General features: G+C 35.7%; 3 protein-coding genes across 3 annotated transcripts; 1 reads left to right on the top strand and 2 right to left on the bottom strand.

Moving 5' to 3' along the window:
* The first annotated feature begins 1,478 nt into the window (after window positions 1–1,478).
* LOC143538001 (LIMR family protein At3g08930-like) lies at window positions 1,479–7,407 on the top strand. The gene is made up of 14 exons (XM_077031645.1): window positions 1,479–1,828; window positions 2,141–2,226; window positions 3,829–3,950; window positions 4,059–4,169; window positions 4,328–4,426; window positions 4,511–4,633; window positions 4,999–5,061; window positions 5,138–5,202; window positions 6,152–6,261; window positions 6,340–6,454; window positions 6,531–6,596; window positions 6,692–6,802; window positions 6,884–6,950; window positions 7,026–7,407. The coding sequence occupies exons 1-14, from the start codon at window positions 1,479–1,481 to the stop codon at window positions 7,071–7,073; spliced, it is 1,536 nt and encodes a 511-aa protein (XP_076887760.1). The 3' UTR covers window positions 7,074–7,407.
* Window positions 7,408–10,732: 3,325 nt separating this feature from the next.
* On the bottom strand, window positions 10,733–11,197 carry LOC143538006 (F-box/FBD/LRR-repeat protein At2g04230-like). Its single transcript, XM_077031648.1, has one exon. The coding sequence runs from the start codon at window positions 11,195–11,197 to the stop codon at window positions 10,733–10,735; it is 465 nt and encodes a 154-aa protein (XP_076887763.1).
* A 1,464-nt stretch (window positions 11,198–12,661) lies between these two features.
* On the bottom strand, window positions 12,662–16,978 carry LOC143537991 (UBP1-associated protein 2C-like). Its single transcript, XM_077031637.1, has 6 exons — window positions 16,830–16,978; window positions 15,864–15,984; window positions 15,297–15,440; window positions 14,305–14,498; window positions 13,907–13,982; window positions 12,662–13,060 (listed from the first exon to the last, which is right to left on the bottom strand). The coding sequence occupies exons 1-6, from the start codon at window positions 16,958–16,960 to the stop codon at window positions 12,743–12,745; spliced, it is 984 nt and encodes a 327-aa protein (XP_076887752.1). The 5' UTR covers window positions 16,961–16,978; the 3' UTR covers window positions 12,662–12,742.
* Window positions 16,979–17,352: the final 374 nt, after the last annotated feature.

Below are 17,352 nucleotides of genomic sequence, written 5' to 3'. Positions count from 1 at the left end.
TTCATGGTGTACAGTTCTAGCTAATGTTTATTGTATTGCGAATATTGCTTCGCTCGCAAGTCACGAATGCACTTTTGAAAAATGCGATAGCTTGGGGACGGAGACTAATTAAGTGCATACCATTACGTTACACTTGGCATCATGTGACTTGGGTAGCAAGTAATCTTTCAAACACAGAACAAGTTCTAACAATTCCCTCAACACAGAGCTGTACAATATATAAATAGCCACATTTTTAAAAATGGTGTTTTTGTATGACTTTTGTGTAATGGTGGTTATCTCCAATATATATGTTCGTGATTGTTAATTTAAAATCTAAACGAGCAGTTTATGAACATAATTGAACAAAGGTTAATGAACATATATGAACAAACGAAAACCAAGTAACCAACACAAACAATATAAATGAACACACTTAAATGAATACAAATGAACAAATATGAAACATTAATTGGATAATTCATTTAAAATTTCATCAAAAAAACAAACATAAATGAACACGCATAAACAAGCATAATTAATAGCTCCAGCTATATAAATTCTGAATGAATATAATAAACTTCCATACAATAAATTAATTTAAAATATAAAAAAATATATTCACAATAATAGAAATAATAAATGAAAGGGGGTCCATTTTGGAGGAAATTGTTGTAATAATCAATATTAATGTTGAAAACACACTAACAGAGTTTATAGCCGTAACCACAAAAAGGTTGAATGTATTTGTCGGCTTAAAAAAAACCGGGACCCTAACACTCTAGCTTGCTACATAGGTTAAAACCATTTATTAACAAACTATTTATATATGTATTAAATCAAAACAAACTCCATTGCAAAATAAAACAAATCATTACAAAAAATAAAATAAGAAAATGATTTAATACAAAAACCTAAATAAACCTCCGGGCTAAAAGCTAGTAGAATGATAAATCACGGGGGTGTTTGGGATTGCTTATTTTCAGCAACTTATAACTTATTAACTTTTTGAAAAGTAATAAGGTGTTTGGGATTGCTTATATTGTGAGAGGAAAAGTTCCATAATTTACACTTTTGTAACTTATTAACTTAATAAAAAGTTATAAGTAGGTAAAATAAGGAATCCCAAACACCCCCTACGTCACAGGCCAGTGCCTACGATTGGAGGCCTCACGTCGCTCCCCCACCCCTCTCGTGCCACCAGATTGCTCCATTTCAAAATGACGTTGGTTTTTTAAAGTAAATTCGTGGGGCAACGGGTCTCCTTTGGATCCTCCAAACCCGGAACCCAATTCTTTCACCATGGGTTTACCTTCAACGCACAGCCAGCCACCGTTGCAGCGTTCACTCTAATACCCTTGCTCGGATACGAAAACCCTAGGTCCTCCGTCGGTTAGTTTTCCTTACAGATCTATCTCGTAATTATACTCACTGATTTTTTTTATATATCCGTGTTTGATAGATATAGGGTTGCTAATTTTAATCTCCAAACCCTAGAAATGGGCGATTTCAATCTGGCGCTTGTGATCGTGGCAACAGTCGTCTGTGTACTGGTCTTCATCTTCAACCTCTACCTGCTCGTCAACTACCAGCACCCCGATGACAAAAACCAGGCCTATTTCCCCAAGTTCCTCGTTGTTTTCGGCCTCTCGGTTGCTGCTATCTCTATACTCATGCTACCGGCTGATGTTGCCAACCGCCAGGCCTGCCACCACGCCATCTATAACGGCGCTTGTAACCTCACACTGCCGATGAAGGATCTGTGGCTCGCCATTTACATCGTTGACGCTATTCTCGTCTTCTTTGTTATTCCGTTTGCTATGTTTTACTACGAAGGCGACCAAGACAAGTAAGTAAGTAAGTCATTCGTTTCAAATTTTTAGGACTAGGTTGGAAAGGTGTGTCCGAAATCCATAGGCTGGCTGGGTTAATGTGGAAAAATTTATGACTCAAAACACTAAAAGTTGAAAATTTAAGACTTAAAACACTCATATCGGGAATATCGGCCAATATCGCTGTACAATATTTCAGATGACGACCGATAACCAAGATACCACCGAGATTGGCCGCATAGGGCTGGGCTTGAAATTTATCTCTTTTTCGGAACTGAAACACTTGTTAACCTTAATTTGATCATTTGTGTGTGTGTGTCTGTCTGTAGGACTGTTGGCAAGAGGATTAAAAGTGCACTGCTGTGGGTGATAACTACAGCCATTGTTTGTTGTTTGGTGCTTGGTATTCTCTACGGTTAGTGTCGTCTATTCTCACTTCGCTTTTTAAAGACATTCTTTTCTGAAACATTTTTTTTCCTTATGATCGATTGAGTAGAACTGGCTTTAGTCATTTAGGAAGAAGACCGTCTTACATCTCTGTCGTGCAAGATGCGCACTTCACAAAAGCACTAGTATAAAGTATAAACAGGGTTGTGTCTCTACTCTTGCATTTTGTCTCTAACAGTGGTTATTGTGGGCACGATGCTTGAGTTCACATCTGCTGTTATATGGGAGTAGAAAGATGATGCTATCAAAAGAATGAAGATTGCAAGAGAAGCAACATGATGCATGACATTGACCACGGACTGAAATAAGGTCTTCTCTAGTTGCTGTGGGTTACCTATGTGACATCACACTATCATTAGTTACCTATCACAACTTAGAAAATGATTGTCTTCTTCATTGTAGACCTTCAGTTATAAAGTGTGACAAATTCAATGGAGTATAACCAAATGATTTGAGTTTAGTAGGACTTGGGGGGGGGATATTATTAGTTTCCTGATCATCTGATACTATAATCTGCAGATTACCCACTGTTGAGTTTACTGCTTTTCACTTTATATATTTTATGAGATGAAAGTTGTTTTTAGGTATTGACTTCTACTTTAGCCTATTATGAGATGAACGATCTTTTAGGTATTGGGGTGTATGGGAGGGGTTGTATGCCCAGAGCGAGTGATAAAAAAGCTATCTTTTTCATGTGCTATAAGTTGTTTTTTCATACAATATTAGGGATATTTTGTATCATCTTCTAACAAAGGTGGGATACACTTCACTAATATATACATTTTAGGCGTTTCTTGTGTGAAATAGAATTATTGTGATAATGTGAGCTTAATTATAGGAAGGAGATGCTATTATGTTTCTTTTAGAATTGAGTTGCTGGCTTTATAATTAAATGGCACCGCAAAAGGTCGATTAGACTTTACTTTTAAGTTTGGTCTTGTCAAGCTTATGAGTCAATTTCCCTTGCATAACTCCCCTCCCTAACTCAATCATATATAAGCTTATAGTTTTCTTCTTTTTTGATGTTAACTTCTGGGTAGTGGGTACAACACGACCTGTACTTGAACTCCCTTTGACAAAAAGGGGACGCATTAAATCCGCTATAGTATTGCCCTCATGTTTATTTAATTGAACAAGCAATATCTACCAAAATTTATTACACAATATTGTGAATCCTTATGGTAGTGCATTTCCAAATATGTTTGAAGGTCATTGTTTAGAGGCACAAATAAAAAGAGCGCTTAGCATGGCTACTAGGCTGTACAGTGTTGAGTAACCTTTGTAGCATACCCTCCTTTTCATGCTCGACTTGGTAACCTTAGATGTTACCTGCCTTATAGTGCTGAGTAATATTATATCCTTCTAATGACTCTCTTTTAGCTATTTATAGCTCGTTAGTTTTAAATAATTTGAAAGGGTGTCTTGTTGACTAGGTATTCTAGCATTCAAACGCTATTTGCCATTATATTATTACACTACATGTAATAGGTTGAGACATGTTTTTGATGTAATATATCTTGATATGAAGCCTGCAATAGCTCAGGTTCTGGATATTTTTGTTGCTGCGCAGGTGTTATTGGAAAAGTTGATTTCACTGTTAGACACTTGTCTTCTTCGACAATGTCATTCCCTAGTACCTCCCAGTTTTCTAGTGGTCAACCATGTGTCAACAACGGTCGCCAGGACCGCCAGGTAAACAAAAAATGAACTTTTTAATTTTTTTTTTTATAATTTTTATAAATTTCGTTCGCTTTAATTTTTTGGCAGCAGATTTCATATCTTTTGTTTTATGAATGACAGTGTTCTGCCTATGATGCTAGTCCTTCATCAGAGACAACATGGACCATGCGCTCAACTTTTCCAGAATATGTTGTTGCTCTAGCCACAATTGTTGGCTCTGTGCTTTTCTCTGTAAGTTCATCTCTTCAACTTGTTATTGTGAATTTCATGTAGCATGTAGAGTAATATTAGTTAGTTCATTCTGAAAGCATTTCATTGCAAAGCAAGACTTGTGTTTCAGATGTGTAATAGTTTCTGCATAATCCTAAAGCTTTGTCTTGTTATGGTAGATATTTGGTGGAGTTGGCATTGCTTGCCTCCCCTTAGGGCTCATATTTTCATTTATAAGGCGGCCAAAGGCAGTGATTACTAGATCACAGTATATCAAGGTAAGCCCTTTGTTTATAAAGCACATTGCCATCTAAATGGTTTCAGTTAGGAATGAATGTTTGGTTGATTTTCTTGATTGTTAGGAAGCAACAGAACTTGGTAAGAAAGCAAGAGAATTGAAAAAGGCGGCTGATGCACTTCATCAGGAAGAAAGAAGTGGCTCAAAAGGAAGGAAATGGCGTAAAAACATGAAGGCTGTAGAAAAGGTATAGGCCTTTTAAAGTTAAAAGAATCACATAGTTGTACTACACGAGAAATATTCTCAAGTGTGAAGCATATACCATAATTCACCAATTGCAACTTGTATATATCTTGTAAAATGCAGATGTTAGCCATTTACACTTAATATATATAGAAACATGAAAATCATCTTGTAGATGCTGAATCCAATATTTGTGAACTGTTTTATATGTCTTGAAACACATATGCTAGCTAGCCAGGTTATCTTTCCTTGCTGTTAAAATATTAGAACGTAAGGGAAAGTGAAAGGAGAGGCAGGGTCTTATTTATATAATTAGTTTGTGTGTGTGAATTAGATAAATATTTGATTTTCAAGGTTATGTGAATTCAGGAGTTGCTTCTTTTGGAGGATGATGTGAAGGCTTTAGAAGAGATGTACCCTCAAGGTGAAAAGGTGATAAACATTAACATTGTGTCTTTGATATTGATTTACTTTATTAATGTTTTACCAACAAATATTGCGTATTTAGGCAGAGGCCACCTGGGCTATGACTGTTCTTGGATATTTGGCAAAGCTTATACTTGGTGTCTTTGGGTGAGTCATGCGGTTCTTCAACTGAACTTGATTTGTTTTTTAGGGTTTCATCTTGTTTGTTTCAATTGATAGTTCCCTATCAAGTTTTACTTCCAGCAAATTATTTGTCTGCTTGTGCTCGTTAAAAGGTTGCGTGTATGATGTGTCAAAAGAAAACACTTTTTTTTTAATTTCTAAATTAGTAAAATATATTGTGGCTGTAGACAATAAAACATGAAAGTAGATTTCTAATCGAAGTGGTATTTAAACAATGTTGATTTCTAAGTGAAGATCAACTATTTGTCTGGTAGGTTCACAGGATGAGTTTTTTGGAAGTAGGGTTCAAGAAAACGAAAAAAATGTTGATTGATAGTAGTAGTAAGTATTGTATTGCTATTTTTACTTAGAATTGGCTTTATTGCCTTTTAAACTTCACTTTTTCTTTCTAAAGTTAAATTAATATTAATATCAGAATATGGTTTAGTGTATCTGCAACAAAATAACCCTATAGAATAGAAATACAGATATGGGAGAAAACAGGTTTTTTTCTCTTTCTTTTCTTGTTTGCTTGTTTGTTTGTAGGTGGGTCTCATTTTTCAGACTCATTTGACGTGGCCTGATTTGGTCTGCTATAAGGGATCTGCTCCATTTGGCTCATTTCAACCTCTACATATTTTAAACAAAGTTTTGACCTTTGTATGCAGTACTGCTTGTATAATTTAGCGTTTGACTTTGTTGTCAAGAATCAAAGGAAACGTTATCACTTTGAAAAAGTGGTTATCTAACCATAAAATTGAATATGGTTTTGTTTTTGAATATTTGATTATGCTTGAAACTGATATCATCTATGGATTTATTAATTATATTCTTTTGTTGATGCTATTCATAGTTCATTTTCTCCATAATTTAAATGAAATTTAGTTGAGTCAGAATCATTTTTTTAAACTAAATTTATTGTGTGACTGTGTAGGTTGATTGTTTCGATCGCTTGGGTAGCACACATTGTGATATATTTATTGATTGACCCGCCACTTTCTCCTTTCTTAAATGAGGTTTTCATTAAGCTGGATGATATTTGGGGTAATTATCCATCCTTTTTCTTTCTTCTACTTTGAAGATACACATAACATTTACATTGATTGAGCAAGTCTTGAGCAGGTCTTCTGGGTACTGCAGCTTTTGCATTCTTCTGCTTCTACCTTCTGCTTGCAGTCATTGCTGGGGCAATGATGCTTGGCTTGAGACTTGTGTTTATCACCATTCATCCGATGAAGTAATTACCTTACCTCATAGCATTTCTGTTATTTGGTATCATCCAGATGAATATTTATAACCTATGAGTGTTACAGGTGGGGAGCTACTCTCATGAACTCTTTCTTATTCAATGTGGGTCTTATTCTTCTTTGCTCCATCAGGTAAGCTTCTGATTCCATGCCTATGTTTATTTTCATGTTAAGTTCTTTATTTATATGGTTTAGTACTTTTCATTTACTGGTTTTCATGGTTTTAGTGTGATTCAGTTCTGCTCAACCGCATTTGCATATTATGCTCAAGCTACAGCTGCTCAAGAAATATTTGGTCATACGTTGCAATCTCTTCGTGGAATAAAATACTTATACAAGTTGGTGACAATTATTATTTAATCTCTATGGCTAGAATGTTGTTGTTTATTGAATAATAGATGCTCATTTGTGATTGGCAGGTATAACGTATTCCAAATCGCATTTGTGGCTCTAGCAGGCCTAACCTTTGTGTATTACGCAGCCTTAGTAAGTTTCTGATATTTGTTTTAGTGATTTCTAAAACAGGTTATTGATCGATTGTGTGTTATATTTATTGTTTAGGGATGGAGGAGAAAAAAGCCGAGTGGCAGGTTCCAACTATCGTCTTGAAGTTGTAACTAGAAGGGAGGCTAAATTGATTTTACTTCTTCCCTGTGGGTTGCGCATAGGGATGGAGGGAGTGTTGTGTTGAGGTTGATCACTGTGCTTTTTGTATGTATGTATTATTTTTATTATTATTATCTATCTATTCATCTATCTTGTGTTTCGCTAAGTGATGATGTAATACTTAAAGAAGGGCTGCTAAGTTGGTGGTGAAGTATATTTGTATTCTTTGATTAATATATAGTTTGCAAGGTGTTGGAATATAGTTTTCGAAAAAAAAAATGCAGAATTAAGCGAGTGAGGTTACGTCACTTATGACTGGGCTATCTGGTCAACCTTTCACTTTTTAGTCTCTTGCAAATGGTCCAGACAAAATGAGAATTAACGAAAGCGTGAATGGTAAAACATTGTGGTTTTGACTTTGTTTCCGTTCTTTTTAGGTTGATTGTTGCTACTGATTTTGAAGGTAATACTTTCAGAGATGGTCTCATCCAATGATAGGTGTAACTGTTGTAAGATTTTAAAAAACTGTTGTTTCATAAAATTTTACTGAGTGACTAGATTTTGTGATCTTGCAGTTTTAATCTTTGTTTGATTGAATGCTAAATTGAATCTTAAATAATTATTGAGAAATGAGCATGGTCAATTGCTCCACAGAAAGATGGTACTAGCGATTGTGAGCCTTTTGGCTGTCGGTCCTAGACGTGCACAAATCGGGTTCACCTTGAAAACCCGAACCGGTTCGGAACCGGTTTTTTTCAAACCGGGTAGAAAATGACACCGGTTCCAGTCAGGAACCGGTTCGGTTCCCGACCCGAACCGATGCCCAGAAATGCAAACTTTTAGGAACCGGGTAGGGTTGGAACCGGAACCGGTTTTTACGTAAAAACCGGTTCCACCGGTGTTTTTTGAAATTTAAATATTATAGCCGTTAGGAACCGGTTCCAACGGCTATATAGCCGTTTTTGACCGTTGGAACCGGTTTTTTAACTACAAATAGGTTATTTTCTTACTATAAATAGCAAGGTTTGTGTACTTGTTAAACCACTTTCAAAACTATAAAACACACTCCAAACCATAATTAACCTTAAACCGACAACAAATGGCAACTAATGATGACGTTGTTATGGTGATCGAAACAACAAGATGCCCCGATGTTTGGGTTCATTACGATTTGTGTCTCATGACCGACTCACATGAGTTGGCACGTTGCAAATATTGCTCGAAGTTTCTTAAAGCAGAGTCCAACTCGACATTACGAAAACATACGAATAAGTATTGTCGAGAGAAAAGAAGTTTGGAAGCTAAAAAAACGGAAGTGGGAGAGTCGTCCGGCTCTACAACCCAAAAATAAGTATTCCCGGATTAAAACGACGGACTTTGTTTTTTATGTTTTAGTTGTTATGTTTAGTATCGTTTAGGTTTTAATAATGTTTGTAACAGTTATTTTTTAAATAAATAAAATGTATGTCATTAAAAAAGTAACAAAAATTAATCATGAGTAACAAAAGTAATTATAATAAAACAAATCAAAACTAAATATTAGTTGAACAAGTTACAAATAATTTTATCAAAACAAATAATTACAACTCTTCTTCGTCTTCATTCTCGTCTTCACCCTCGTCTTCGTTATCGGAAGAAACTCCGTCATCCGCCTCCTCATCATGAATATTACCGTTAGAACCGGTTCCAACGGATCTATTGTCTCAAAAACCGGTTCCAACGGCTATATTACCGTTGGAACCGGTTCCAACGGCTAATTGGTGTCTAAAAAACCGGTTCCAACGGCTATATTACCGTTGGAACCGGTTCCAACGGCTAGTTTGACTTTTGTTTGACCCTTCAAAAAAAACCCGTCGGAACCGGTTTTTCCAGGTACGAACCGAACCGGTTCCAATTAAGAACCGGGTAGGAACCGGGTTGGAACTGATACTGACATACAAATAGGAGAACCGGGTACGATTTTCGGGTACAAAAATACCCAAACCGGGTATTGTACCAACCGGGTTGGAACTGGAACCGGTTCCGGTTCGGTTCCACCAGTTAGGTTCCGGAACCGGTTTTTTTGTGCACGTCTAGTCGGTCCATGGTCCAAGTATGGACCAACCGCGAATTGGCTGATCAAATTTGGGATTGGTGTTTAACTTCTTGAGCTACGGAAGACATACTTTAAAAACACTAAAGCATCTTAAACTTAACATTTTAACTTACATTTTTGGAACACAAAAAGCAAATAATTTATTGTGAATTTGTGACGTGTTCACAACAATCATGTCAGTAGAGTCCCACTAATGACGAAGCTATTGATATGGTCCGAGAAAAGTAAGATAGGTTGCTTTCAAGGAGACCATGGCTCCAAAAAAAACCCAAACACCAACTTTTAACCTCTTAACTCCTACTTGAAATTAGCTAACCAGATCACACCACGACTAAGACTAATTATATTTATATATATGCCATGGTACCAAAATATTTGTCTCTGCTTTAACTTTTGATTGTGTGTAGATCATAATTTTATTTTAGTAATCTTCAATTTTAATAATAAAGTAATAAAAAACATCTTGCTAATGGGTCACATGGGTTTGTATTAGTTTTAAAAGATATTCGAGTTAAACCGAAACCTAGAGTTTGAACCCCAAAACAAATCCTCATTTATATTTGTAATTATATATATATATATATATATATATATATATATTAATTTGAAAGTAGCAGGTAACTCACAAACTGCTACTGTTCTACCCCGATAAGCTTACAATTTGTCGCCCCAATTTGTGTTCTTTGCATTAATTGACTAAGTTAGGTTTTGTTATGTACATCACATGGTTGTTGATTCAACAATACTTCACAATTGGGGGATTTAAAAGCATCTTTTGTGATTTTTGAGCATTTGCTATATATTCAAGTGTTTTACGCTTCTGTTCGCAGAAACTAGAATGTCCTTAGATTTGATATGGGGTGGGTCTTGCATTGGTTAAGCATACATACATGTAGTGTTAATCACTGTTAAAGCCCTTTTGTGTTAATCACATTTATTGGACAAGTACTGTATCATAATATAATAATATGCATAATTATAGATCATGTTTGTCTGAATAAGAATGCAATCAATATCTTTTATAAATAGTTAGTTTTAATATGCTTTGTTGAACTTTGAATTTTGGTGTTCTGTTGCAGTTGTCTGGTGTCAACTTAAATCTGCTTGCAGTATGTATGAGTTCGTCTTAGACAGGGTATTCTCCATCTTTATGCTATCCCTTTGTTAGTCAATTGCGTATACTCTACTGCTGTTTAGTTATTAGATGTTACTTTTGCTCCTTTCTTTTCCTGTTAATATTATATTTAAGTGCATGCTCACCATTTTTTAACATAAACATAAATCTTTTTCCTTAAAAAAATCTCAAAGCACACTAATTAACTAATATCTACAACACGCCCTTTAATTTGCTAATGATACCGACTCAAAACTGAACCCGTTTGACCCTTAATTTACAGTCAACATCAACAAAAGAAATCGTATGTTGCTTAATTCACCACTTTGTCAAGAATAGGAAAACCGCCCACCCGTGGGAAATTACCCCCTCGCCACTCGAAATATCCACAGCGTTCGACATAATTGTAGCATAAGAGGGTAAATTCTGAGAACGGATCAAGATCCGTTATTATTACCGATTTGAGATGTAAATTGGTGAGATTCTTGAACGATCCTGGTTTTGGTTCAAAAACGAGTAACCCGCAAACTTAAAGCTTGCTAGTGAGCCCGACCAAGTATGTATCCTCCCGATCGGCCAGCTCTGGGCGTAATCAATGTCTACTTCCAATTCCTGGACACCATGCGAAAACGCGTAATCGAAAGCTTGTTTTAAAATCACGTCCAGGTACCTTCCATCACGTTTGAAGGTTATTTTATCCAATTTTACCGGTTGACGACGAGATAAAACGTTAACGACAAAGTGATCGAAATCATCCAGGTTTTCAAAACCATTGGAACTAAAATTGAGAACCGGAGTACAAGTCCATGAAGAGAACCACGATTTCGATAACAACGCTGTTTGAACATGTCTGGCGTCAAGACACGAAAGAATGCGAAACTGCAAGCACTCTGGCAGGTTTGCTAGCATGTCCGCCATTGTTGCGTGGTCGCTTCTTCTTCACGTAATCTGCTTAATCGCATAGCATATTATGAAGAATTAGGGTTTGTATCGGCAGATTATTAATTAATAACTTTAGGTTATATGAGAACATAAAACAAAATATATTTTACTTTAATTCCTATACGCTTATTTGGTTTATATATATTCAAAGTATGCACTCCCACACCAATATCGATCTTATTACTTTTGCATAAGAATGAACCGATCCAGATATAGATATAGATATGCAATGCATATGCTTTATTAAGTTTTTTTTTTAATTACGGCGACTTTTATTATGTGTTAGGCCACGCACTCTTTAATATAGATAGCTCCGTTGCTCCACTCTAACTAGACTATGCTGTCTTAACCGGCCTAGTGGTAGGAGGCGTGGGTTTTGCATTGGAGACCCAAGTTCGATCTCCGGGTGGATATTGGCGATGAATGAGTTGAGCTAGGCTTTACGGGGTTGTCAGTTCGAATCCTGAGCCCACCCTGGTTTAGTCCAAACAGAGAGTTCTGGCACAACGATCGTACGACTGTCAAGTGACAGTCGACGGTATGATTTTATGAGGGAACGCCCAAGCCAAACGCTAAAGCCAGCGTGGACCCGGTTAAAATAATAACTTTAGGTTATAAGTATATAAAACAAAATACATATTATTTATTTTGTAATTAAAATAAAGGAGAGACGTGTTAACTATTAAATCATGCTATATGAATTGCCCTAATGCTTCATAACATTAACTTGCACCACCGATCTCTTTATTCTCACCCCACTTGCGCCACTTCTCATGTTTTTACTTCCCTTGTACTCTGTTATTTGACGTGGCATGCCACAATGGAAATCTGAATCTCAAGTAATTTGATTTATTTTTCAAGTTATTTTAAGCACCATTTATTTTCCTATGTCACAGATCGGCTGCAACGCACGACTCTTTAAATACCTTTTGTTACTAAAAATTTAACACAAACAATACTAGACATAGAGCATCAACATTAATCAGTCATGTGAAAAATCCTCAAAAATCCAGTTTTATACACCTCTAGTTAGTAAGTATCCAATACTTTGAAACTAGTAAAATTTTCTTTCCCTCCAAGCACAAGCCAAAAGTTGCACATTCATTAAGTTCGGAAAGATTTATCGTGATTTAAACAGCTAGCTGATGAGCATGAATGACTAGGATTCTTAAATGTTATTATAACATACCAAGAGGAAAACTAATCCAAACACTATATATTCTCTACCAGATTTTCTTATATAATACCAGAAGAAGAAAGTTATATAATTTATTTTTTTTTTGGGTTGGGGTTGGGGGGAGGGGGGGGGGGTTAATCTAGTCATTTCACATGCACTTAACTAGAAAAAAATCCAACGTTTATCCATTTTGCGGTTCATGGTTGTAATACACAAAGTAATGATAATTCCCTAAACCAAAACAAACCAAATTCCTCAATATAAAAGATTCGATTTTTACAAAGCTAACAACCTTTTCCAACGCTTTGACCTGAGGCACGGGTCAACAGACAAACCATGGTTCACTATTTGTTAAAATAGTAAGGATAATTGGCTAAACCCATAGGCGGTGGCGGTCCTGGGGTTTCTTTGCGCGGTGTGTACCGAGTGTATGACATTTGAGGTGGTGGGATCGGGTAGGGCGGAGGAGCGGTGGCAGGTGGTGGTGGTGGTGGTTGATGACGGTAAGGAATGACACCGGGATAAGTGTAGCCAACATTAGGGTTCGGGTTTGGGTTTGCTGAGTCGGCATAACCGGCCATGTGTTCAGGAACCATTCCTACTTGTGGTTGCACAACTTTGTTCTTAGAGTTGTCGGCGAGTTTTACTGTAATGCTCCTACCCTGCATTACATCAAATTAAATTTCATATTATTATTTCAATTATCTGATTATTACAACTCCAAAGCGTAGAAGTACATCCACATGATATTTGTTGTAGTGCGCTACACATACGGATTGTATCGGTACCGGTACTGAAAATACCGATACCAAATTTCTCTAAAAGTGGGTACCGAATGGTACCGGTAGTCAGTACCAAATGCCCATCCATAGTTGTTACAACTATTATATGAATTATAACACTAAAATCACATAATCAACTTCAAAACACACATCCAAACACCCACAAAATATGAATTGGTTAACAAATTGATTCAAGAAAATGTAGTTTTTTTAATGCTAGATTTCAACATAAGATGCTAATATTGAAAACACACACACACACACACAAAATTAATTCAAGAGCATCATCATCATCATCATCATCGTACTCAGTATATCCCACCAATAGCAAAGCTATGGTAGGGTCTGAGAAGGGTATGATGTAGGCAGCCTTACCTCTACTCCATAGGAATAGAGAGGTTGCTTCCAGTGAGACCCCCGGCTCGATAGTGGTTTTGCATTAAGCCTTGGACATAAGGCACATAACGCTTAACCCAGGACCCAGCCGATTGGTGCATGTACCCTTGTCTTTCGGCTATCAACGCCACCACATGATGCCTGATTAACCTTCCGTCACTTTTAACGCTATTTTCACGAAATTAGTAAGATAACATCAAAATTAGTGCAATTTCACTTTTGCCCACCCAAGGTCCCACACATATATACATTATATGCGCGCACCGCAAACAGGGCGTTAATTCAAGAGCATGTAGCATATATAATGTTAGATTTTGAATGAACACTTACCCCCAAAATCTTTTGTGGATCATCAATAGCCTTCTTTGCAGCCTCTACTGTCTTGTAAGTAACAAAGCCAAAACCACTAACAAAGCATAACAACAAGAGAAAAGAATTCACTTTAAAAAGTATCAACAAAAATTCATTCTTTTGAATTGTTCATAAAAGAAAATGTTAAAAAAAAAGGTCACACATGTTAATATGATATTTATATTAAATATCACTTTTGCACAAATAACAACATAAGGTTAACCTATTTTTTTCATAAATAAGTGTTTGCGGGTCAACCCAACCCATACTAAAGATGGCCCATTTATTGCTAAACCTGTTATGACTTGGATGTGGTCGTGGCCCGCTCATATTGTTGCCTCTATTGTAAGCAATGAATAAATATGTAACGTATTTACCGTGATTTATTTGTTTCTTTGTCATACGCAACAGAACCTTCTTCTATATCACCATGTTTTTGGAAAAACAGAAGAAGCATTTCACTTGTTGTTTCAGGGGACAAACCGCCAATATAAAGCTTTCTGTGTGCTTGATCACTACTGCTTGTGGTACTTACACCTTCACAAGCCAGGGTGCAAACCGCCATTCGGCCCTAAACATATATAAAAATGAATTTTTAGCAAACAAAGAAAAAGGGAAGTAGTAATATGCCACCAGTCTATCAAGAGCCATAAAAGTCAACGTGTAACGAGTTCGAGTCAAAAAATGTGATTTTAAGTGTGGGTCAGCCCACAAACATTTTTTTATATCCGTACTTTATTTTATATATCATCGCAAAGAGTATGCCATTAACATAAAAAACGATGTAATCTTTATACACTTCAAATTACATTCAACCCCATTTTGACCATTCGATATATTTAACCATTTAACATGTTAGACAAAAAAAACATAACCCACATCCACCAATTTATAGGTAAATTGGTCCAACATTGTCATTAACAAAAATTCCATCATTGTTGACCTACTTCTACTTTCAATATCAATAACTTAAAAATTGCTACCAATATATTTCGTTGATTGGTTCTAGAATGGCAATCATTAATTAAACATAAGACACATTAAATATAATTCCAAATTATAAAAATATATTTGTGTCGAGACTGTAGAAGAACAATAAGCAAATATACTTCCATTAGATACAAGTTATAAAGTGGCAAGTTATTAACATAAAACTGATACACACTGTGTCGGAGGACTTAAGAACTAGCAGCAGAAAAACTCCTTTTCAAAGATAAACGTAAACTACTTAGCTAACTCTTAACTTAAACAAAACGATCCTTTGATTGTGGTTCTTAAAGTTGCAATAATAACTTAATAAACCACTCACCAACATTAAAAAAAACTAACTAGTAGAGAACGAACACGTAAAAGAATAATGAAGACTTACATCAATCAATTTACTTGGTGCTTTAAGAGCCTTCCGGGCCGAAACAATATCTTTATATGTGATAAAACCATACCCACGTGATTTTCCACTTGCTTTATCAATTATAACCGCACCCTCCTCGATTTCACCATGCTCAACAAACGCCTAGATTTAAATATAGTCATAACCGTTATCAACTGTATTTCAAGAAACTATATATCCTATATCTTGAAAGGACACAAACTAACATCTTCAAAAGACTAAGATCCAATTTCATGCACATATACACATACAACACAAGCATCACAAGTAGAGGTGGCAACACCAACCCGTTTACATATAAACGGGTTGATTTGAGTAGTGTTTTCTCTCTAACGGTCAAAAAAGTTGAAACCTCCAAAATCATTTTATCAAAAAGTACTCTTTGTAATCATATCTAACATACTACTTAATTATTAAAAAAATGGACAAAGGGTATTTTCAGACAATCCGACCCGACCCGTTTTGACAAACACGAAGACATTACACCCATGACTGGGCCTGACCAATTTGCCACCTCAAACAACAAGCAATCAACAAAGCACTCACAGCACACAAGGTTTCGGTGGTGGTATTCCAGGCTAAGCCACGAACAAAAAGCTTTCGGTTGGCGGGATCAGCACTCGCAACACTTTTAATTTCTTCAGCAATTGAAGGGTATTCGCACCCGCTTCATTATCAAACATGCAAACAAGCACACATCTCATCATTTCACACTACATTTATTAACCACAGACCCCTTTTGGTTTAAATCAAGATACACATAAATTAAAACTAAAAAGCCTGCAACTTTACAACATAAATCTGATAAAATTAAACCTTTTGGGTGTATCTTGAAAAATAAGCAAATTAGGCATTCAGATTACAAGTGATCAACACCCCCTGAATTTCCCATGTCGAATAACAAATTAGATGTTAATACTAAAAAGCTAGAAAATTTAATAAAGATTAAACCTTTTTGGGTGCATCAACAAACCTTAAATTTCCCATGTCTTGAAATACAAATTAACATTTAATAACAAATTGAAGAAAAAGATTATCAAACAAGACATACGCAAACTAGATGTTAATATTAAAAAGCCTGCAACTTTACAACATAAATTGGATAGTAACTAAACCTTTTTGGACGTATCTTTAAACACCCTAAATTTCCCAATTCTTAAAATCACAAATTATGTGACATTATATAACAAATTCAACTAAAAGATTATGAAATAAGATACACACAAATTAGATGTTAATCAACTTTACAACATAAATTGGATAAAAATTAAACCTTTTTGTGTGTATCAACAAACCCTAAATTTCTTATGTCTTGAATTACAAATTCTGTAAAAAAATAGAAACTAATATATAAATCCTGCAAATTGATAACATAAATCTGATAAAAATCAAGTCTTTAGGTATCAATATTACAAGTGATAACAAGCCCTAAATTACCCATGTCTTGAATTAAAAAATTATGCAACAATTTACAACAAATTGAAGCAAAAGATAATGGAATAAGAAACATACAACTTTGATAAGAGATCCACGAGCTGGGTTTTTGAAAGTGGGTCTAAGAGTGAACGCAGCTGTTCTTGTGATAATATGTTAATTTGGTCATTGTTGGTGTCATCAAGCTTTCTTTTCTTTAAATCATCCATCTTTCTATAAGGGTTTTGAGTGAATGCCTCTTGTTTTGTGGATTTAAACGATTGCAAATAACCTATTTTCAGAATAAGTGTTAGTCGGGTCGGGTAACAACCCGGAAGTTGATGGGCCGTGGGTCAAATTGTTAAAGTCTAAAGTTCTAATTAGCGAACACAATACTGGGCCAAACCGAGCTCGGTTTAAACTTTAAAGTCTACCAAGTTTGGGCTAAATGTTTAGCCCGGTTTGAAAACTTAAGATGAGTCAAGTTGGTTTGGTTTGTAAGCGAGCCTGAGTTTGAGTTGACTCTGACCATCCAAGTTTGTTGGCATGGGGCTGGCTCAAGCTCGACTTGTGAATAGTCTATTGGTCAAAGACTTAAACTAGTGATATGGTTTGTGGCTTT

This window comes from Bidens hawaiensis, unplaced genomic scaffold, assembly GCF_021521415.1.
Source record: "Bidens hawaiensis isolate Kalapana, Puna unplaced genomic scaffold, B.hawaiensis_p1.1 tig00011464_1, whole genome shotgun sequence".
NCBI classification, from domain to species: domain Eukaryota; kingdom Viridiplantae; phylum Streptophyta; class Magnoliopsida; order Asterales; family Asteraceae; genus Bidens; species Bidens hawaiensis.
This window is presented reverse-complemented; position numbering and strand designations above follow the sequence as displayed.